This window comes from Empidonax traillii, unplaced genomic scaffold, assembly GCF_003031625.1.
Source record: "Empidonax traillii isolate 1590-97213 ecotype Southwest subspecies unplaced genomic scaffold, ASM303162v1 scaffold161:size1573837, whole genome shotgun sequence".
Classification (NCBI taxonomy): domain Eukaryota; kingdom Metazoa; phylum Chordata; class Aves; order Passeriformes; family Tyrannidae; genus Empidonax; species Empidonax traillii.
The window spans coordinates 1,398,358-1,417,866 of NW_020955354.1; the positions used below are offsets into that span (position 1 = coordinate 1,398,358).

The 19,509-nt window shown below is 41.6% G+C and overlaps 1 protein-coding gene across 5 annotated transcripts in view; it reads left to right on the forward strand.

The window, feature by feature from the left end:
• SEMA5B (semaphorin 5B) overlaps positions 1 to 19,509 on the forward strand; it is a 197,427-nt gene that overhangs the window by 44,275 nt on the left and 133,643 nt on the right. For all 5 annotated transcript variants that reach the window (XM_027885113.1, XM_027885112.1, XM_027885115.1 and 2 more), the window contains one exon: positions 17,524 to 17,729. In XM_027885113.1, coding sequence (XP_027740914.1) covers positions 17,576 to 17,729 — 154 coding nt within the window. In that variant the 5' untranslated portion in view covers positions 17,524 to 17,575. The remainder of the gene's footprint in view (positions 1 to 17,523; positions 17,730 to 19,509) is intronic.

A 19,509-nucleotide genomic window follows, 5' to 3' on the forward strand; every position in this document is an offset into this window, starting at 1 on the left:
TTTAAAATTATGCATGGCTCCGGATGGTCAAGACAGAAAGTGAAGGGAGAAGAAAGTAAAAATCTGATTTGCTTGCAAAGAAAGAAAAGGTGGAGACTTAAACCTGAAAGGAGTTGCCCGAGGCCACCTAGAGAGTCAGTGGCAGAGCCCAGAATAGAAGCCATATGTTCTAAGTTTGTGAATATGTGCCTTAACAAGAATTTAGCAGGGGATATTTCCCTTCAAAGTCTGTTTTCATCTCCCTTTTGAAAGTCTTTTTTTTTTTAAATAATTTTTTATTAAGGTTATCTAAAGAATGACATAGGGAGTTGCAAATAAAAATGATGCACTGAGGAGTCCGAGCTTTGGGACATTTGCTAGGGTTCTGATTTATTGTGAGCAAGAAGAGCTGCTCTGATCCTAATTCTTAGGTAGGAACCTTAAATATTGCAAGAGCCTATAAATATTTGCTTTATTTGCAGTGAAGAGTACAGGAAGTTCTGAGTTAGCCTAATTTAGGCTTCAATATAGGCTATTTATGTACTACCTCCTGGGACCACCTCTGATTACTGAAAGAGTGACCTTATTGGCAACCAACAAGTAGGTCTGCAGTTAATTATAAAGGGTTCAGAGCTTGCTGCAGAGCCCTAACAATGGTATTCTTGTGGATGATGTTACGTGTTTTTACTTAACAGTTCAAATCAGGAGAGCTAAAACAGATGGCATGCTTGTTACTGCTCTCTGAGAACACCTATAGAAAAGACACTGATAATAACAGAGAGGCCAAGCCTAGCAGGTCAGGAGAAATGGCAAAGATCAGGCTGTCTGGCCTCACTAATTACCATCTGAAAGCAATAATGAACTGGTCAGTGGGGTCACGAACAGGTGATGCTGTGTGGAGGGGGAGAAAGAGGGATTTGTTTGTCTTCTGCGTTTGGAAGAAGTAGTTTTAAACATTCTTTCCTCTTTTTTGATTTTACAATACTGGCAGTGACCTAATCTAAATGTGGCTTTTGGAGAAAATCTGCTCTAGGAGGCTTCCAAAATAATTTCCTGCAGGAAAAAAACAATATCTCTGAGTACAGTTCAGGGTAATGTCTGAAGAGAGAAATGTAAAAAACTGACTTATGGGGCAGCAAGTTTATACACAGGATGATGCTCCTCTGGGGCATCATAGAAAATGATTATACCAGATTTTGTTCATCAAGGCAAAGTAAGCTAAATCAGATACAAGGCAAAGCCCTTAGGAGGAGGAGGAACGTATTCAATTTAGTGAGGCAACTGTGATAGTAATTAAAGCCCAGATGGAAACCTTTGAGTGTGTCTGGCGTCTGTGTATCCGCTGTGTTTTTTCTGTTAACTTGACATTATAAAAGGAGCACCCAAAGAATAAAGAGATGGTGTTTGAAATTTCATCAGTCAAGCACTATCCCAAATTTGATTTATTGTAAACAATCTACAAAAATTGCTTTGGGTGTATATGATACAGACAGGGAGTTTTCTCAAGTGGTAATTCACAAAGAAAGAAATTGTACATTATTTCTACATTTGTCTTTGCTGAAATGCAGTCAGGATTAATTACACCATTTGCCAGCTCTGACTGTGAACCTCTTGTACTTCGGACATATGGACAGATTTTTATTCTACTGTTACATATTTTCTCTGAAGCAGAGTGCTGTTTACTTTATGAGGATATACACTGAAAGATTTGACTAAAAACCCCTATATAATAAAATAATTAATGAAAAGATGGGGGATTAAAAGGGGAAACATTGTCCTAGTTTTCCCCTGTAATACACAAGCCAAGAGCAAAGGATGGTGCTGTATGGAAACACTGTTAAAGGGTTAGGAGAATGTATAGAATGATTTGCTGTTCGTGCTGAACAGCGGGTCGGGGGTGGCTGTAACTCTGCTGGGCTGTCGCACACACTGGGAGCCTCGAGTGTCTCCTACCTTGTGTTTGAGTCATTACTTTGTCTGGAGCAGACTGCTTCCAGTCCCAAATCCTCCAGCATATGCACTGCTTGATTCCTAGTGGAGACCTGTATGTGGTGATGAGATTTACTGCTGCCACTTGAGGAACTGGTGAGCTGAACATGCTCACGTTGGCCTGGTTTGACAGGCTGGGCTCAGGGTGCATCGTGGGTTGGCTTTTGGTGTCTGAGCATGGGGGGAAGAGTCTGTTTCTTTGGAGCAAGGTAAACGTATGTAAAAAAGAGGGCAGAGGGAAGATAGTCCTCTTTGGGTGTGTTAGATTGCTTTTCCCCATATCATCTGTAAACATGTATTTAGGGGCTTTTGAAGGAGTCTGTTTCTCCCTAGACAGACCAGTTTATTGGCATTTTGTGATGTTACAGTTGCAGGCAAAGCTGTAGTTAAGCATGTGTAATTAGTGACAGTATTAATGGTCTTTAACAATACTGACTCCAGGCACTGGTGTTTTCCCTGAGTTTTCATTACGTTTATACTGATAATGGCTTACATCCTTTTTACTAAAACATGTTGCCAAAATCCTTCTGGTGATTTTCACTTAAAAAAGTATCTCCATGTGAGCATATTTCCCCCACATATGCTGTCAGTCTTCATTTTTTTTTTTGCACGGAAGTACACGGGGCCTCTTTTACAGTCTGTATTTTGCAGTAGCAACAAAAAACCTCATTCCTTAATTATATTAAGCTTCCTTTTAATGGAGATTTTTTGAAGAGTTCTGCTCTTAATCCACTTGCTCTATGGCTCCTGTGCTCCCTGCAAATGGTTCACTGCTCACTGATGAGAGCCCAAAACCCTGAGTCCCACAACTCATGAATTTAAGACAGATTAAATTTTCAGATCTAATTTTATTTTAATCTTCATTTTACCTCCACATTTAATATCAGAGGGCATCACAAGTGTATGTCTATGGAAAGTGGTTTTTTACATAAGTCAGGACAGCACCTATAACCTTGGAAGTGGAGTCACAGCGTTCGAGGGCTCTGTGATCAATCCTCCGGAAAGGGATGAGAGACTCACAAGTTGATAAAAGACTTGAGCGTAGTGCAAAAGAGGAGCCTATTCCTGATCAACTTTTCAATCAGCTCTTCACCTGTCATCCTGAGGCTTTGCTTAAAGACAAACTAATTGTAATAATAATAAAATGAAATAAAGCAAAACCCAGCAACCCTTTTTTATTCCCTACAGCCGACATCTTGTGAAGTTTATAACACCACAGGTTATATTTATGGGTCTTATACCTCCAAAGGGGGTCTGTGGTACTTTTGTCTGAGTATCATTGCCACCATGGGACTGGGGTCTGAATCTTACATCAGTGTACATAAGAGGAGGCTCGAGAGATTTATTATGGGAAAATGCTGACAGCTCCATAATTTATTGCAAGGCTAATGGCAGCACTGTAGTTCCTGACAGCTCTAAATCCTTGTTCTCTGGGCTAGTTTGTTTCTAATACACTCCCTTTGCTGGATCTTCCCCAACCCTCTCTCTGGATGAATGGACTGGTGAATATCTATATTGCTGCATTTTCCTTTGGTATTTTAACAGCCTTTCACTTTTAGGACTTCCCATTGTTGAAATTTGTAAGAGATTTCAGGAACTTCACAGCAGAAAGGCTTTTTCATATAATTTGCCTTTTTTCTTGTTTTTCCTTCCCCAGCCTGGAGTATCTTACATATTCATTGTCACACCGGATACTCCAGCAGCAGCTTTACATTTTCAAGCCCTGGTACTTTGCAGTGTCCAAAAAATGGGTAGACACTGAACAATACCTACTTTTTAACTTATTTGAGGAGAATGCTGTGCATCTGCATAATGGTTTCACACAGAAAGTGCTTTATCTTCATGAGTTAGTGAGTCAGTTTAGGGGTATTCTATTGGCAAAAGCTTTCAGAGAAATTATGCATGGTAAATTAATGAAGGCCGTCTGAGGTATTATTGTGTGTGAATGCACATGCCATTAGAATCAATGGCTGGCTGAAAAAAGTTAACGGTCATTAAGGGGCTGTTAAAAAGGCCAGTGGACACAGATTTACTCTCTTGCAGGGCTCTGGTTGGGTTAGGTGAAGACAGAGATTGCTATTTGCCTCCAGGCCACAGGACAGCCCAGGCTTTGTGCTTTCCTGTCCCCATTTCTCTTGGCTCCTGTCAGTGGCAGATTTACAAGAGCCTGCAAGAGGCTGTCTTCTGAGGAGGCAGAGAACGTCTCCCAAGCAGGTAAAGACCTTTGGATCACTTTTCCTTATTTTGCAAGTGATTGGTAACAGAAAGTCCAAGTGCGTGAGCTTGAAGGGGCGTAAAACCTCTGACGGTCTCTGTGGTGGTGTGAAAGGGAGCTCTTTCATGGAGAGATTGCAAAAGAGAGGGTACTGTTGATTTTAAATGATGCCACCTTATCTCCTGGTGAGTCTTTCAAATATTGCTCACTTGAGTAGTGGGGTATTGCCTCCAATTTATGTTCAGATAGCAAGAAAATAAACTGAGCACTGCAGCAGATCTGACCATTAGCCGGTGGTGCGGGAAATGGAGCGCTAAATGCCAACTGGAGATTAGGCAACTGTGTACCATTTCTGGCAGTTCAGCTGTGAATTTGTCATACACAAAATATAAGTGACACGAGCTATTTCCTGGGCACCTCTATTCCCCTGGGCTGTGTCCTTTCCCTTGAGCAGTGTAGATTTTTTTTTTTTCCACGTTGTATTTTGGATGCAGTGATTCTGACTGAAATAAAATGCATGGAGGAAATTAATGATTTGATATCGTCTTGCTGCTGCCAAAAGAAATATGAAAGAGTCTTTGATCTGGGGGCTTTAAAAAAGTGAGCTGGACCAGTTACTTATATTTACTGACCTAAGTAAGTGATAAAGCAACTGTGTCAAAGTTTAATTAGTCTTGATCAAGATAAGTTTTTAAGATTTAGAACTAGTGACCTTTTGAAGAAGTAAGGCTTCTAGTTGTCATTTATGCAACAACATGTCCTTCTATCATACTTTCTGTGTCTCCAGCATGAAGAGTTTTCATTTTAAAAGAAAAGAGAAATGGTTCATTTGATGGAGATTAGCACGGACAAGCTTACTAATATTTGAAGGCAATTTCTCTGCCTTACCTTTTTCTCGATTTCATATCCCATAGAGATTACCTCAGACTGCCGTTGTTAGTCACCGTTATTTATATAAAGATATGTAATGCGTTTGTGCTTGAGGGGTCGTCTGTAACGAGGTATGCAATTTCAGATTGTAGAGACTGGCAGGAATTACTGTGAAGAATTGCTTTCCAGTGACAGCTTTATCCTGCCTGTAATATGTCATTGTATGTGACTTTCAATTAATCACGCAATAACAAAACATTGCGTCTGGCGACAATGGTCTGTCCATTAATATCGAGAGGTAAGTCTCAACTTTAGGAACGCAAACACTATTACTGTCCCCTGCCCACTCGTGCACTTTAATCAGCAAGTCTCAACCCAGAAGGAACATTTCTCTTCTCCTCTCCCCCATCATCCTCTATTGCGATCTATTAAGCTTCAATCCATAATGTCTCATGTCTCTGTAATGGTCTGATGGCGTGTGGTGTTAACTGATTGCATGAATTTGACTTTGTCTCACTCTGCCTTGACCTTGGTGTCTTCAGTGGCTTCCCTTGCCTTGTTTGCAAGTTGGGAGTGGGGAGCTGGAAGAGAAAATGGAAGAGTGACAGAATGGAGATATTTCACAGGAGGTTTGATGTTGTTCTTTGAGGAAATGGGGGAGATGAGGTAAGAGAGAAATGATTAATGGAAAACAAAGTGCAATGATTTCCAAATTTGCAGGAGAAAAGGCACCATGCTGTTGAGCATAACTGGCTCCATAGACTGAAGCCTGCCACGTGCAGAAACTCATTGGTAAGCAGACTGGAAACCTTGCAGTAATTCTTCCTCCAGCTCATTCTGCCATTTATAATAAGATTACTAAGTAATATATCAATTTAAGTAAAACCCCCAAGTCTCATTGTGTTTTACAGCTGGATCTGTATTCTGAACAGAAACATAAAGAGGTACTTGGGTGTTCTGTGCTTGGGCTGCAAAGAGAGAAAGACACCTTGGTCCCAGATACCAAGTGTGCATCCCTGTTACTATATACAGCCAAATTCAGGAGTAGATTCTCACTCCACTGAAAGCCTTGGTCTTTTTTCAGTTGATTTATTTTGAGTTCGTATCGAGGTTTTACACCTCATGCAACATAAATAGGAAGCCTGGTAGTAATTAGTGTCAGCGCTTTTCTTTTTCCTCTAAGAAGGAGATTAACCTTATTTTTAAAAGTGCTTGGCTGGACAGTCTCAGAAGAATCTCCTGAGCATCCTGAGAGCTGGTATACACCAGAACATTGGCATGTTACAGAGGAAACTAATTTTTGTATCTCTTCGCAGTTAGAGGTAATACTCTCTGCAAATTCGTGACACATTTGACTGGTTGCCTTGAAAAGTGCAAACTGAAAGAGGCATTTGCGTTAGTCATGGATTTTGACAACGGTGTGTTGGAATACTTTCATTTTTTTAAATAGAAAGCAAAACTCTTTGGGATTCTGAGCAATAACTAGGTTTGTAGCTCCTTGGGGAAATCTTCATGCTCTGGCTTGCTGAATCTCCCCATTGTCTCTGAATTATCAACCAGACAATAAAAAAACCAGTTAATCAAGAGTTTATCTCAACATGGTTATTCTGGAGTAAATACAGTATTATACCTCTGCCATACAAGTTTCTTACTCCCTTTGGGCAATGTGACTTCTGCCAATTAGCAAGGGTATTGCTTTTGGTTCTTTAATTAAGGCTAACCCCATCTATCCTGCTGTATGAGTAGTGCATCTGACAAGATGCTGAACTTGCTAAACTATATAAAATAAAAGCAACTGCCCTCACATGAACTCGAGAGCACTCAGTACCACAGGATGTGTTCTCCTTAGTGATCCCTGGCAGATATAAACCAGCACAGCTCCATAAAGCCATTTGCTGCCAGGTGTGAGGCCATGTATTTGCATCAGTCTTTTCCATCAGGTGAAGACTGTTGGTGTGTGTGTGTTAGGATCCAAGCACACACAGGGGACACCTCCAAGAAGGAGGGTTTGTAATCAATTTCTCATTCCCAAATTATTTTTCCAGGATCCCCACAGTATGCTATTTGAGTAACAGAATAATTTCCTAGCTATTAAGTGCCTGAAAATCAGCAGTAATTAACTTAGAGCAAATTCTTCTCTTCCTTTGCCTCCTCTTTGCTCAAAAAAACAAACAAACCCCCTTTCTCAGCAGAGGAAATGCAGATGGAAGCAGTCTCTTCTGCCTTAGTGCAGCCATGTACAGATTACATCTTTTTCCCCCTTTCAGTTCTGTGAATAACATAATTGCTTTGTTATCCCTCAGGGGATGTGTAATATTAACATTGGTTAATGACATTAATTCAAGTTTTTACCATTAATAAAATGGCATTGCTTAAAATTAAGCATTACATTTCAATTAGTAGTCCATCAAAGACTTTAATAGTCTGGAGCATTAAAGTGATATTTTTTTTTAATTTCTTATTAATTTTTTATTGTATCATGCTAATTTCCAAAGAGTGATTGAAAGCCCAGCTGATCCAACGAACGACCCTGTCTGCCATGTTTCTTGAAGGGACTTCTTTCTTTTATGACATTATGCAAAAAGGTCACATTTCCACAAAGCAGGAATCTGTTTCAGTCACCTCCTGAATTCATTATCCTCCTTTTTACTTTTTAACATGAGGCACATGATATACAGGCACCCCAGGTGGACATGTTTAAATTAATCTAGTAATAATTGATTCAGAAGAGATTTGGAGGACAGAATTTGCATAAAAGCCATAATGAGAGCAAATCCTCCAAGGCCAGACTGAACAGCTAAGTCCCTGAATAACTTACATCTCCTAAACTAATTTGGTTATATATGCAGGATGAAGGTGTGGGGGCTGGAGCGCCATGTGATTGGAATTCATTACAAATAATTCATCTTCTCTAGAAAGGCTGGTCTCAGAGTGTATTAAAATTATATCAGCTCCCAAATGCTTGCTTAGACCCTGCCTCCTGGAAGATGACGACAAGGTTTCTGTCTGAGGGATTGTTTGGGTATTTTAAAGCATTTCTGAGGCAAAAAGCTGATACCCCAGGGCTGGGGTGTTTGCTGGCAGGCTGCTTCTCCTGCCTGGTGGGAAAAGATTCAGATGTCCAATTTTGGCTGGACATCTGACTGTCAAAAACGTAAGTGTAGAGGAGGGTCCCAGCTTTCAGTCTCAGATATTCCTCCCTTCCATTCCAGCATGGAATTTCTTAGCTAAGTTGTAGATCATCAGGTTTGTATTAAATACTGGATCACCTTGATGTCTTTGGGAATTTAGGGAGAGGGACACTTTACAGGATGCGGACTGTACTGTGTACTGTTTAGTTAAAGTAGAGCAGTGAACAGTGAAAATTACAGCAACAGTTCATTAGAAGCAAGCAAGCCAAGGGCTTTTGGAAGGTCAGCTGTTCTGCTTCACTTTTCCTAAATTTTTAAGAAAAGCTCTTAAAAGGATGTTGCTGTCACCCAGCATAGTAATACCTGTGTTCTGAGGCTGGCAAGCAGTATGATGGTCCTGGTACCATAGAGGTTGTGTAGCATGTTTGGAGGGAGAGAAAAATTCAGCTCTGTTTTTTCAGAAACTGTTGATCACCAGATTTTTTTCATGAGGAAAATTGATGTCACTGTTGTTTTCAGCAGATGAGGAATCAGTCCTATTTTGTTTATACACAGCAGTCGGTAACAACCTGTCATTTGTGAGCTGTATATGTTTTGCACTGCTTCCCCTCAGTGCTGCCATGCAGCCAGAAGGCTCTGGGAAGAGCTTCCCTACTTCACAGTATTCCAAGTACAGTGTGAAAGTCAGGGCAGACCAAAGCAGCCCTGCTGCTCCGAGGGGAAGAGTGAACAGAGCCCAACAGGTAACTGCTGTTGCAAGAAATATGAGAAAAACTGGGCACAGCAGGACAAAAAAAGACTCTGGCTGACAATTATTATTGTGTCTGTTCATATTTGGGGCATATAAAAGGCTGTTTGAATGCCTTCTAGCCAAAGGTTTTCTTATGATAAATGATGCTGTGTTGTGCCAAGGAGACACTGCAGCAAAACATATTCTTGTTTCCAAGCAGGCTGAAACTTGGACTTGCGCTACAGGGGTGCTTTATGCTGCTTCTCCTAGAGTTACAATTAAACCATGAGTATGTATTATGTGGTACCAGGTAATCACAAATCTTTGGCAAACCAAACAAGCTGTGGTTTCTCTCTTGCGCATGGGCAAGCATTAAAAGAAAAAAGCTCTTCTCCTCATGTTTTTGCAATGTAGCGGTGGAGGAAAGAGCTGCTGGGAGGGATGTGCTGGGTTTGAAACGTGCAACAACTGTCTTTGGCCCTGGAGTTTGGGGCTGTGTGAGTGATGTGATGGGATCCATGGGATGGAGTAGAAGGGAGCAGCTGGCAGAAGCTGTAGCCCTGGAGCTAGTGCTGGAGTCTTTAAACTGGAAAAACAAGGCTCTAGGGAAAGTCCAGCCTATATGTTATGGCTGATTCTCAAGCAGGAGGTTCATTGGTGTGATGATTTCATGGCTTGGTGTTTGTCTTCTGGAGACTTGAATTCTGGGATTGCTTCAGAGAGATTTAAGGAGAATTAAGTGTGGGTTTTTTTATTTATTTCTTCTTTCCTCTGTGTTCCCAGCTCTGTGACCACAGAGGCACCACAGTGACTACTACACAGTTTGTCAGGATTGCTTATCTGCTTGGCACTATCTGCGGACTGCACTTGTCCCCAGATTGCTTGTCCCCCCAGCATTGAAGAGAGAAACTTTGCGAGTTAGCAACCACCTATGTTATGCTTAATATAATTTGGAACTACTGTCACTAGCTTCCTGTCACTAACTAAAAATCCCATGGGATGTCTGCAGTGGACCCTCTAAATAGACTTGAATAACAAACTACTGTTAATAAAACAACGGTTAATACTCTAATAAAAATTCAAGAACACTTACAGTTTTCATATTAAACCATGAGACAAAAGACAACCCCATACCAAACGCATTGGGAAGAGTCAGAAGTTCATTTCTCTTTCTGTCCTTACCAAAAACTGGCTGCAGGTACAGTGGCTGAGTCACAAATTTGTGTCATGCCTCAGTTTCCCCATTTGTAATGTCACAGCTGCAGTGGGGAGGTGTGTGAGCAGGAACATCACATGTCTGGAAATCACTGCTAATAGAGGAGAATCTCCAGACTGTCAGGCACGATAGTGTGTTGGAATGACATTGGCTGCACAGTGTAGTGTTAGGGACTGTGGCTCTGCTAATTTGCATGTTTACAGACCATCCACATTGTGCAGGGGAGCAGCTTGAAGAAAAGCTGCTGTGTTGTTTTTTTTTTTTACAGTTGTAGGCTTAAGGCATCAGCCTATGGGTTGAGTACCAAATATCAAGCCAGAAGGAGCTCCTGCAACCAGGTGACTGTTTGCAGTGTCTGATGCTGAATCTGCTGTACTTGCATTATACAACTGATCTGCATGTAAACAGCACATCTGGCACCTTGGATTCACAGCACTTTGGAGAGGACTCTAAATCATGTGTACAGTGAGAAAGGTGACTGCACTGCAAGGGATGCTGAGCCCTGGGCCTGAGACCTGCTGCATGCAGCACCTCTGGAATACTTACTCTTGCTGTGATGCTGCCGTCCCATGAGCTCTGGGATGGCTCCTTTCTTGGGCTGAGTTACACTCACTTGCCCTCTCCTTTTGATGGAGCATCCCCAGACTTTGACTGGGAGTCAGGAGCTCCTGATTCCCAGTCTAGGCTGCAGTAAACTTTGTGTCTGAATTGCAGCTGTGCTAAGTACCACAGCAGCATCCATTGTGTTCTGCTGCTGTGTTAGACTCTGCCTTCATCTCTGTGTTTCACAGATAGAACACAGAAAAATAATTCCATAGTCAGTCCAGACCCCAGAGATAAAATAAATACCTCCACTTTGACATCTCTCAGAGAGGCCATTCTGTGAAGGGCAAATAGAAGGTATTTCCACCCCCCCTGTAGAGGCAGTCTTCTAGAAAACAGTGGCAGTGTACTGCCAGGCAGATAAATACTGTAAGCCTTCACTGCCAAATATAATCTTTGAATAAACAGAGGACTTCAGACTCCAAGGCACCTTTTCACAAGTGCTAAATTCATACCCCAAACAAATGCTAACAAAACCTCTCATGTCTTTATATTATGTGTAGCCAGTAAAAAAAAGATCTAGAGCTCTCTGGGGAGCCTCTTGAAACACTTGGGGATGCACTCAATGTGTGGTCAGGTTAACACTATTCAGAAGCAGGTCTGAGTGTCAGCAGAGCAGGTATTTATTTATGCCCACTGGGTTTGGCAGAAACCCAGAGGTACAGTATATTTTGCTGTGTTACACATCTTTACTGTTGAATCAGCTTTATTTAATGGAAGCTTTCTATAAAAGGTCCCTGTACTGGAGGGCTTCCTCTAAAGGTGAGGGAACAGTTCAGTTTCCAGGATGATGTGGCCACCAACTGTGCTACTGAGGCCAAGTAAGCAAGTGGTGGCTGATGGCTCATTGAGGGCCTACACCAGTCCATAAAGAAGGGGCCTGACACCAACCAATTCGTTTTGTTCTTAGCCATTATTAAGAGTTTTTTTTTGTTACCTGATCTGAACGTAAACACCCCATTGCATTTTGTGGGATTGGTTTGGAACTTTGACTAGTCCTGGATTTGAACAGCAATCAGAAAGTGCTCTAGAAATAAAGTTCCCCCAAGTACACTGTCAATCGTTCATGGAATGTAGTCCTAAGAAGATCAAAGTACAGACTATTACTATTCAGCTCCACCACAGACTTCATGAGCCATGAACCGAACAGGATAATAGGTTAAACTGATTTCTCCTTTGCAAAGAGTTACCTGAATTATTTATACAGATCTAGATAACAGAAGGGTTTCAGTAAATTGACCTGTGTTGCAAAATCGTGATTGTTTTATTCCTGATATAAAGCCTAGTGTGATACTGCAACTGGTGCCCTGCAGGTTGTGTGAAGCAGGAGCTGTGAGAGGGGTCAGGATGGAGCTCAAGTTTCTGCACTGCCACAGGAGAGTGTATTATGTGCATACACTTGTGATGTTGAATTGCTGCTGAATTGTATGGGTTTTTAGAAGATAACCCTTGGATTATTTGTATGAAAATGTGGGTTTGTATTCCCTGGGGTGTTGTGAGAGCAAGTTCAGTGTGAAGCTCATAGGTGATATTGTAGTTGAAGCCATGGGAAGCCCTGAACAAGGTGGGCACACAGCACCATGGTGAAATGCAGCCAGAATGAGAGCTGTGGCATCTAAGCTGTCATGAAATTCAAAGTGAGCTTGCTGATTCTTCAGAAGACTGTAGGGTGATTTAATTAAAGCAAAACAAGATCACAGATTCTTTTCTGAACTCCAGACCATTCCTGTAGATTTGCCTCACAGGTAAATAAATGAGAAAAGCTCAGTACCCACAAGCCCAGTCTAGGAGTGCATATGAGATCTGATCTCTGGAATAGCAAGTGCAGTGTGCCATATTTCATCTGTAAGACAAATCCAACTCCCCAGCAGGGGTACAGCTGAGGGCTGAGGGTGTGGATGTGGCCAGGGGTAGAGGGAAAAGCTGTGCTTTTTCTTCGATAGTGTGGAATGGCCCTTGGAGCCAGTTGACTGGGATGGATTCCAGCTGGAGAGGGTAGGAGAGAAGGGCAAGGAGCATCAGATGAATAAAGGACCATAGTTTTGTTGGCCTTGGAGCTCTCTGTTTTCTAGGGCAAAGCTGCCTGTGCCAGCCTGTTACAGCCACATTGCTGAGCTGTCTTGCTTTATAGTGTTTATATTTCTTTCCCTTATTTTTCCATTACTTTTTGGAATACTTTCATGTCCACCTCTTTCCATTGCTCTTCTTCCCTCTGATATTCCAGTCTAATAAAACCATAACTGTGCCAATCACAAAAGATCCCCAACAGAAGAATTAAAGCTTCTACAGGAGGTTCCATTTTTAGTCTTTTTTTAAAGGCATTGCTTTTCTTTAAAATGAAAGATGAAGCATTTTCTTTTATCCTTTAACTTTACTGTCACATTTTATTAAGTCAAAATGATAGTTACAGTTAGAGGAAAGCAGGATATGAATTCCTGGTACAGCCATTTTTAAAGTGTGCTTTGTTTTAAAGCCCTGAAGATTGATTGAAGGTATTTTTCTTTTAGACGTGGAGCTTTAGTCAAAAGGGGCATGATCTGAGTTACCCTCTGTAAATCAGGATTAGCTCCTGTGAAATCAGTGGTGTTACAATGATACAGTACGGGGCAAGTTGGAAAAGACTCATGCCCTGAGAATGAATAAGGGAGGAACTGTGGGTGATCCCCTGAATGCTGCCCTTGCACGGGGGTGAAGCTGCGAGGCAAAGCAGAATTATACAAATTATACACTGTCCCCGCTGGGCTGCCATGGAGTGTCCTGGGTGAGAAGCGGGCAGGTGGCAATGGGTTTGTGCTGACACGGGTGCTGTGGTTGCAAACCCCAGTTTTGGGATGCTCTGAGCGTGCAGACCTCCCAGACAGAGCCGCTCTTTGCCCGTCCCCTGCGACCGCCGCTGCGGTCAGGGAGGCTCCTGAGCTAAGAAAGCCTGATTTAAGAGACAACAGGATGGTGGCAGAAGTGGTGCCTCTACAAAATACCTGTCTCTGGAGCATATTTCACCGGGTCCAATGCAGTCTGAATTTGCTGACCATTTTTTGTCACTGTGCAGTGAATCCCTCTGAGGGGAGATCCTCTGAGAGAATCCCTCATAGGGGAGAAAGATTCCCCATCACTGTCCCTTGGGGCTGTGCAGTGGTGCAGAGGACAGGCTTTCGTGAGGGAGAGGACAGATAAACTTGGAGAGATAATGTTTTTTGACATTTTCATCTTTTTTTAACGTGTCTGCGTTGGGCTGGGGAGGGGAATAGCTACAGTGGTAAAGATGCATCAAAATGAGCAAATAAAGAATTGAAATGATATGTCCTATCTGAGATTTGAGTTTAACCAGGGATTTGAGCTCTTGTCTCTCGTCTGCACTGAAAACTTGACAGCTGATTTCTTGAGGCCTAAGCCATTCTGAGCAGAGAGTCTGATAAGAACACCTCTTTTTTATAGCATCTAAACAGCTTGAGGCCAGGGCAAGTTCCAGCAGTGCAAAGCAGCACCAGCCTGGGCTGTGTTCTAGCAGTCTGGATGGGGACTGGTCCTAAGCACTGGTCATACCCCAGCCCTCACAGTGAAAATCTGCAGCTTGGGCAAAATTGGAGGGTGGGCTTGGCCATCTCCAGTCAAATTAAAAGATTTAATTTCATTAAAGCACTTCATAACTGCTGGACTCTCCCAGGCAGTTACGAGCTTGCTCTTGGCACTCAATTGACCTATGCTTGCAATTGGCACTGCTTCATATTTAGAGTGTGGGGGGTTTTTTTTGGAAACAAATTTGCAGCGGCTGGAAATAGTAATTACTGAGTTAGTGTCTTTCTTAAAATATTGAGAAAAAGTGAGCAAGGCAGCCTGGGAAGGGGCAGGTTGAAGGAGTAAGCTTTTGCAGTCTGTCTACTGTCTCACTATTGTTCATCTGGCGCTCCAGGGCTCTGGCTTCGTCACCCTTGATCAAGTTGGCATTTACCCATTGACTCTGACTCCAGTAGACACCAGCTCAGGGCTGCATGTGACACTGGTTTTGTTCAATTTTCCAACACGTGAGAGCTTCACACATTTGATCAACACAGTTGAAAGTAGGAGACAGGGAACAGGCTCAAGGGTACAAGTTTTTGTAATGTTTCTTTTTCATCTTTTTTTGGTCATAAATCAAGTTTGAAATCATTGTTTTCATGCACACTTCAGGTTTCCCTATGACAATAAGGAAAAAGAAGATGGAACTTTACCCCAAATACAGGTTAGAGCTTTCTAAGGAACACTGAAGTCTCTTGGGCTGTGGTAAAATCTCCCAGGGAAAGTGGCAGAAATCCAGCTACTTGGCACATTTTACAACTAGTCCAGACAAAACACTAGTAAATGTACTCTGCTTTGGCACAGAATAGGCAGTGGGATGTTATGAAGCTTTCTCATATGCAACTTTTTATCATTTCATGACCCTGGTAAGTTTGAAACTGGAATTTACTCATCTGCTGATTGTACAAGACATTGGGCTGTAGAGGAGCATTAGACCCTACCGTGTGTCTTTGTTTTAAGATTTTTTTTCACCTAGCTTGAGATCATTGTTTGGATAATTAGTATATGAAAATGGCCATATTGGCTCAGACTAAAACCTGTCTATAGTACCTTATTTCCAGGATTAGCCAGTAATGGCTGCACTGGGAGTAGTAGAGCATGCATAAAGTGAGATTTCCATGACTGTCTCTTCCAGTTTCCAGCAAGGATATCTGACAGTGAAAAAGTACTTTTGCCTTTTGTGCATTTCCCACAACAACCATCTCCTACCTAAGGAAAGTTTGGCTTTGACTTTAAGTGTATCCGAAAGCTGTACAAAATGCGTCTCCCTGGCCTTCACATCTCTGAGCTGTGCTTCACTTCACTCTGTCGTGTGGAGAAAACACGATCATTTAAACCAGTGGTAGAAAATATAATTTGATGCCTCATCATCAATAATTTTTATTACAGTGTGACTTGCACAACATGTCCATCATGTGAGGTGCCACGGTGCTCAGTGGTGTACGCCCTTCAGTATGCCTGTGCTTAATGACTAAATGCTGTGCTGGCCTGAGCTTTAAATGATTTCACATCTCTCCCTTCTGCCAGTCCCATTTTTTAATTTAACGTTGTATTTGCTGTGTTTTTAAAAAAGCCACCCTCTGTAGTAAAGTGCTGTAGAACGTCATTTGGAGAACTGGAAGGCGTTTTTATACATCACTGCATAAAATCTGCATATGTATGGGGCTGGGAAAAAAGTGAAATGTTGTAATGTCTCACTCACACTAGCTGGGAAACCAAGTCCTTAGAACTACCCCAAGTCCTGAATGCCAGTGCTATTTTCAATCAGAGGTATGTAGCTGCTGCTGAGCACACACATAATGGATGTGCTGGCAGCTCATCTTTATGCCAGTGTTTAAAGTCACAGAGAAATGCAGTTAATAATAAAACATTTTCCAAACCATCTCCCATTGCTGCTGTAAGCAGTCCCTTATTGCTCCTGTGATGCCCAAAGACCTTTACAAGCTTCTTCCAGCTCCTTGATGTAACCATATTAGAGTTTGGTCCACACCGCAAGCCTGCTATTGTCCATCAGTGCCTCATGTTACCTGCCATCAGCTTGACCGCTTCAGGTCACTGAAACACTGGAAGTGTTTTAGAGACTCCAAACAAAAATGTAGAGGCATGAGGCACTGCAGGTGTTGACTGTTACACTACCTTTGTGGATCACTACACCTGCAGGAATTAAAAATCTTGTTACTTGTGAATTTAATGAGAATCAGCTTTATCACTGGGTAGGATTTAAGGGTAGAAGACTCCACTTGTTTGAAAACACGTGTTTGCAATAATTGAGCAAATTTACATAGGAAAATATAATATGCACATCAGTAGGATTAAATTTTATGCATATTTTCCTAAGTTGTAGGATCATTTTGGGGAGCTTGTGGCATTGGCTAATTAATCCTCCATCCCCTGCCTCAGGCCTGCTTGGCCCAAGGGAGTTTTTAGAGCTATGCCTTAACTGCTGCTGTTGTTGTTAAAAAGCTCACACAGAAAAGGCATGACTTTCCTCTCTGCTCTCCTCTCCCGAGAGTGAGAGCTCCTCCTCTTTGGCTGTGCCTCAGCTCTTGTGACTGGGAGCTATAGCATCCCATAATAATGCAAGCAATTGACTCAGTTCTCACCATTTTCCCCAATAAACTCTTTTAATTTTTATTGTACCTTAATTAGCACTTTCCTGGCAACACCTTTGAATTGGCTTTTTTTTTGTTTGAAGACATTTAAAACAGCAGTGGTAAAATGTATAAATCACCAATTAGACCAGTATTAATTACACATGTGTTTTCCTGATGACTGATGTTGGCCTTTCCTTAGCAATCTCTTGAATGTAGCATGACATTTACCAGGGCACATCATGAAACTGAGGAGGGAGGTGTCCACACTGGGGGACACATTTACATCTGGAGTATTTGAGATTTCAGGTTGTCAGCATCAGCCATTGCACACCAGCTGCTGTTTAAGGATATATACCCCAAAGGCACACAGAGATAGATGTTTAGGGAGCTGTGCACTTCCCTTGCATTTGAAGTTACAAGTCAAAATACAGTTGTAAATTGGGGGGGGGTGTTTATTTTTTGTTTATTTGGTTTTTTGTTTGGTTTGGTTTTGGTTTTTAGATTCTGTTTGTGGAATATTACCTTGTGTACCTAGCACAAGTGGGGTTGGGATGAAAGGGGAACCTCCACCCTTGCCTACCTGTGCTACCTGCTCTGGATAAGAATTTGTCTTTCTGAAATTGGAATTATTTGTATTTCAGGTATCTTCCCTGGGCCTATCTTGGAAGCTAGTTCTGCAGCCGCCCTTCAGTCATGATTGTTTCAAGATTAAAGGCCATTTCCCTGTCATTGCCAAGCCTTTTTCTTCTTGCTTTTCATCTCTCAGCATCACAGAATGTACCTGAATACTCTGAAGCTGAACATCAGCAATGTGTCAGGAAAGAACACCCCACAATTGCTTTTGAAGGTAAGAGCTATTCCTGTTTCAGATTCCGGTAGGATGATCCATTTCAGTTTAGTCTATGCTGTTTTCCTTACCCCTGTAATCCACAGGCCAGTGAAAGTGGCCTGACAATCATTTTCCCATTGATGCTTTTACAGTGTTTTAATTCAAGGTTTCAAAGCAGTCACTTAATACAGGCAGATTTGGGACTACTGGTCTTAGAGTCTCCATTTTCTACTGTGCCACAGGCGCCCTGTAATCCTCTGCCACGCTGAAACTGTGTTTAAGTTTCCTTTCCTCTAACGGGATTCAGTAATGCTTATATAGCTCACCTGGCTTGCTGGAGCCAGACACTTAATTAGTGAAATGTGATAGAGAATGTGGACACACTTGAGTGCAAGAGAAGTAAGTTGATTTAAAACTGCAGGGAGTGGTGGCCCTTTTGTTTGTAGCTTTTTTTGTTTGGTTTGGTTATGTATTTGTCACCTGTGCCAGTAGTTTTTCTGTCATTCATCTGGGCAATTAACTTGGATGTGAGAGGGGTCCTTTGTGTGGCAATGGGCAATCTCTTCACTGTTCTTTTGAAGCATGGAATTCCTCTTATCTTTATCCCAGTCAGATTTTCCATGAGCATACATGTACTCCTAATAATGTACTCTGAATACACTTATCCACATGACAGGTAGATCATTATACTGGTGCTACCATTATTTCAAAATACACTCCAGACCAGTGTGTTAAGCTCAATGTGCCAGCATGAGCAGCTGCTGAGTCTCCTTGCTAAAAATGCTTTCCTCCTAAATGTTGAAATATCGATTTTGGTTTCCATTTAAGGCTTTGCAATGCATCTCCAGTTACATTCTTTGCTAAAGGCAATTAAGTACCTTGCAATGTGTCTCTAGTTAGGTTCCTTGCTAACAGCAATTTAGTTGTGGTATTGTGACCTTTGAGATAGAGTTTCCAGGAAGAAAGTAGTCAAAGGCGTCCTTGCTGACCTTTCAGGATTCTTCTAGAGAGCTTTACTATTGTTTGCAGAGAAGGAAACTCTTGTCTCTTAAATTGGAAAGCTTAAGAGATTTCTTGTCTGTTTTCCATTATCCATGCCTTAAAGGTTTAAGTGGATTAAAATAAATTAGCAAAATCTTTAAGCCTATATGATACAGCACTGGCTCTAACCTTGCTCCGGTAAATAAACCTTGATTTCAATTGCTAAGTAAGTCTAACCATCTGCTTTAACTGCGTAGGACCAAAAGCAGAAACCCTTGCTGTTGAAACATGGTGAACCTCAGTGGGATATTAAATAGATAATAAAATAATGAAGATGTTATAGGTACAGAAAAGAGAAAAAGTGTTGCTCTCTCTATTAACCAGGAGCACCAAACTTTGAGTTTGTAGAGGCTATGTCTGTGTGATCCAGCCCTGAGGTAAATCATTCCGCATTAATTAATTCTTTCATTGCATTAGGAGCCCCAGTTCCTGCTGTTGAGGAATTGGTGGGCATTTTTTGGCACTCAATATGAGTGCTTCTCCGCAGAATTGGTGGCTATGTAAATATACTCATAATCTGCCAGTTTGCTTTGTTTTAATCAGGCATGAATATTTCACAGAAAAAAAATAATTTGTCTTCCCCTTTCAGTGTTCTTGTTCCCTTTCTCTCTTCAGTGATAGAGGACAAAAAACGTTGAGTTAATTAGAACTTGACAACTGTGCAAAAGAAAGATTGAAATTGCAGACACATCAAGAAAATGACCCAGATTATCATTTGAGTCTTTTAAACCCAAGTTAGATTCAGAGTTATTGTTTT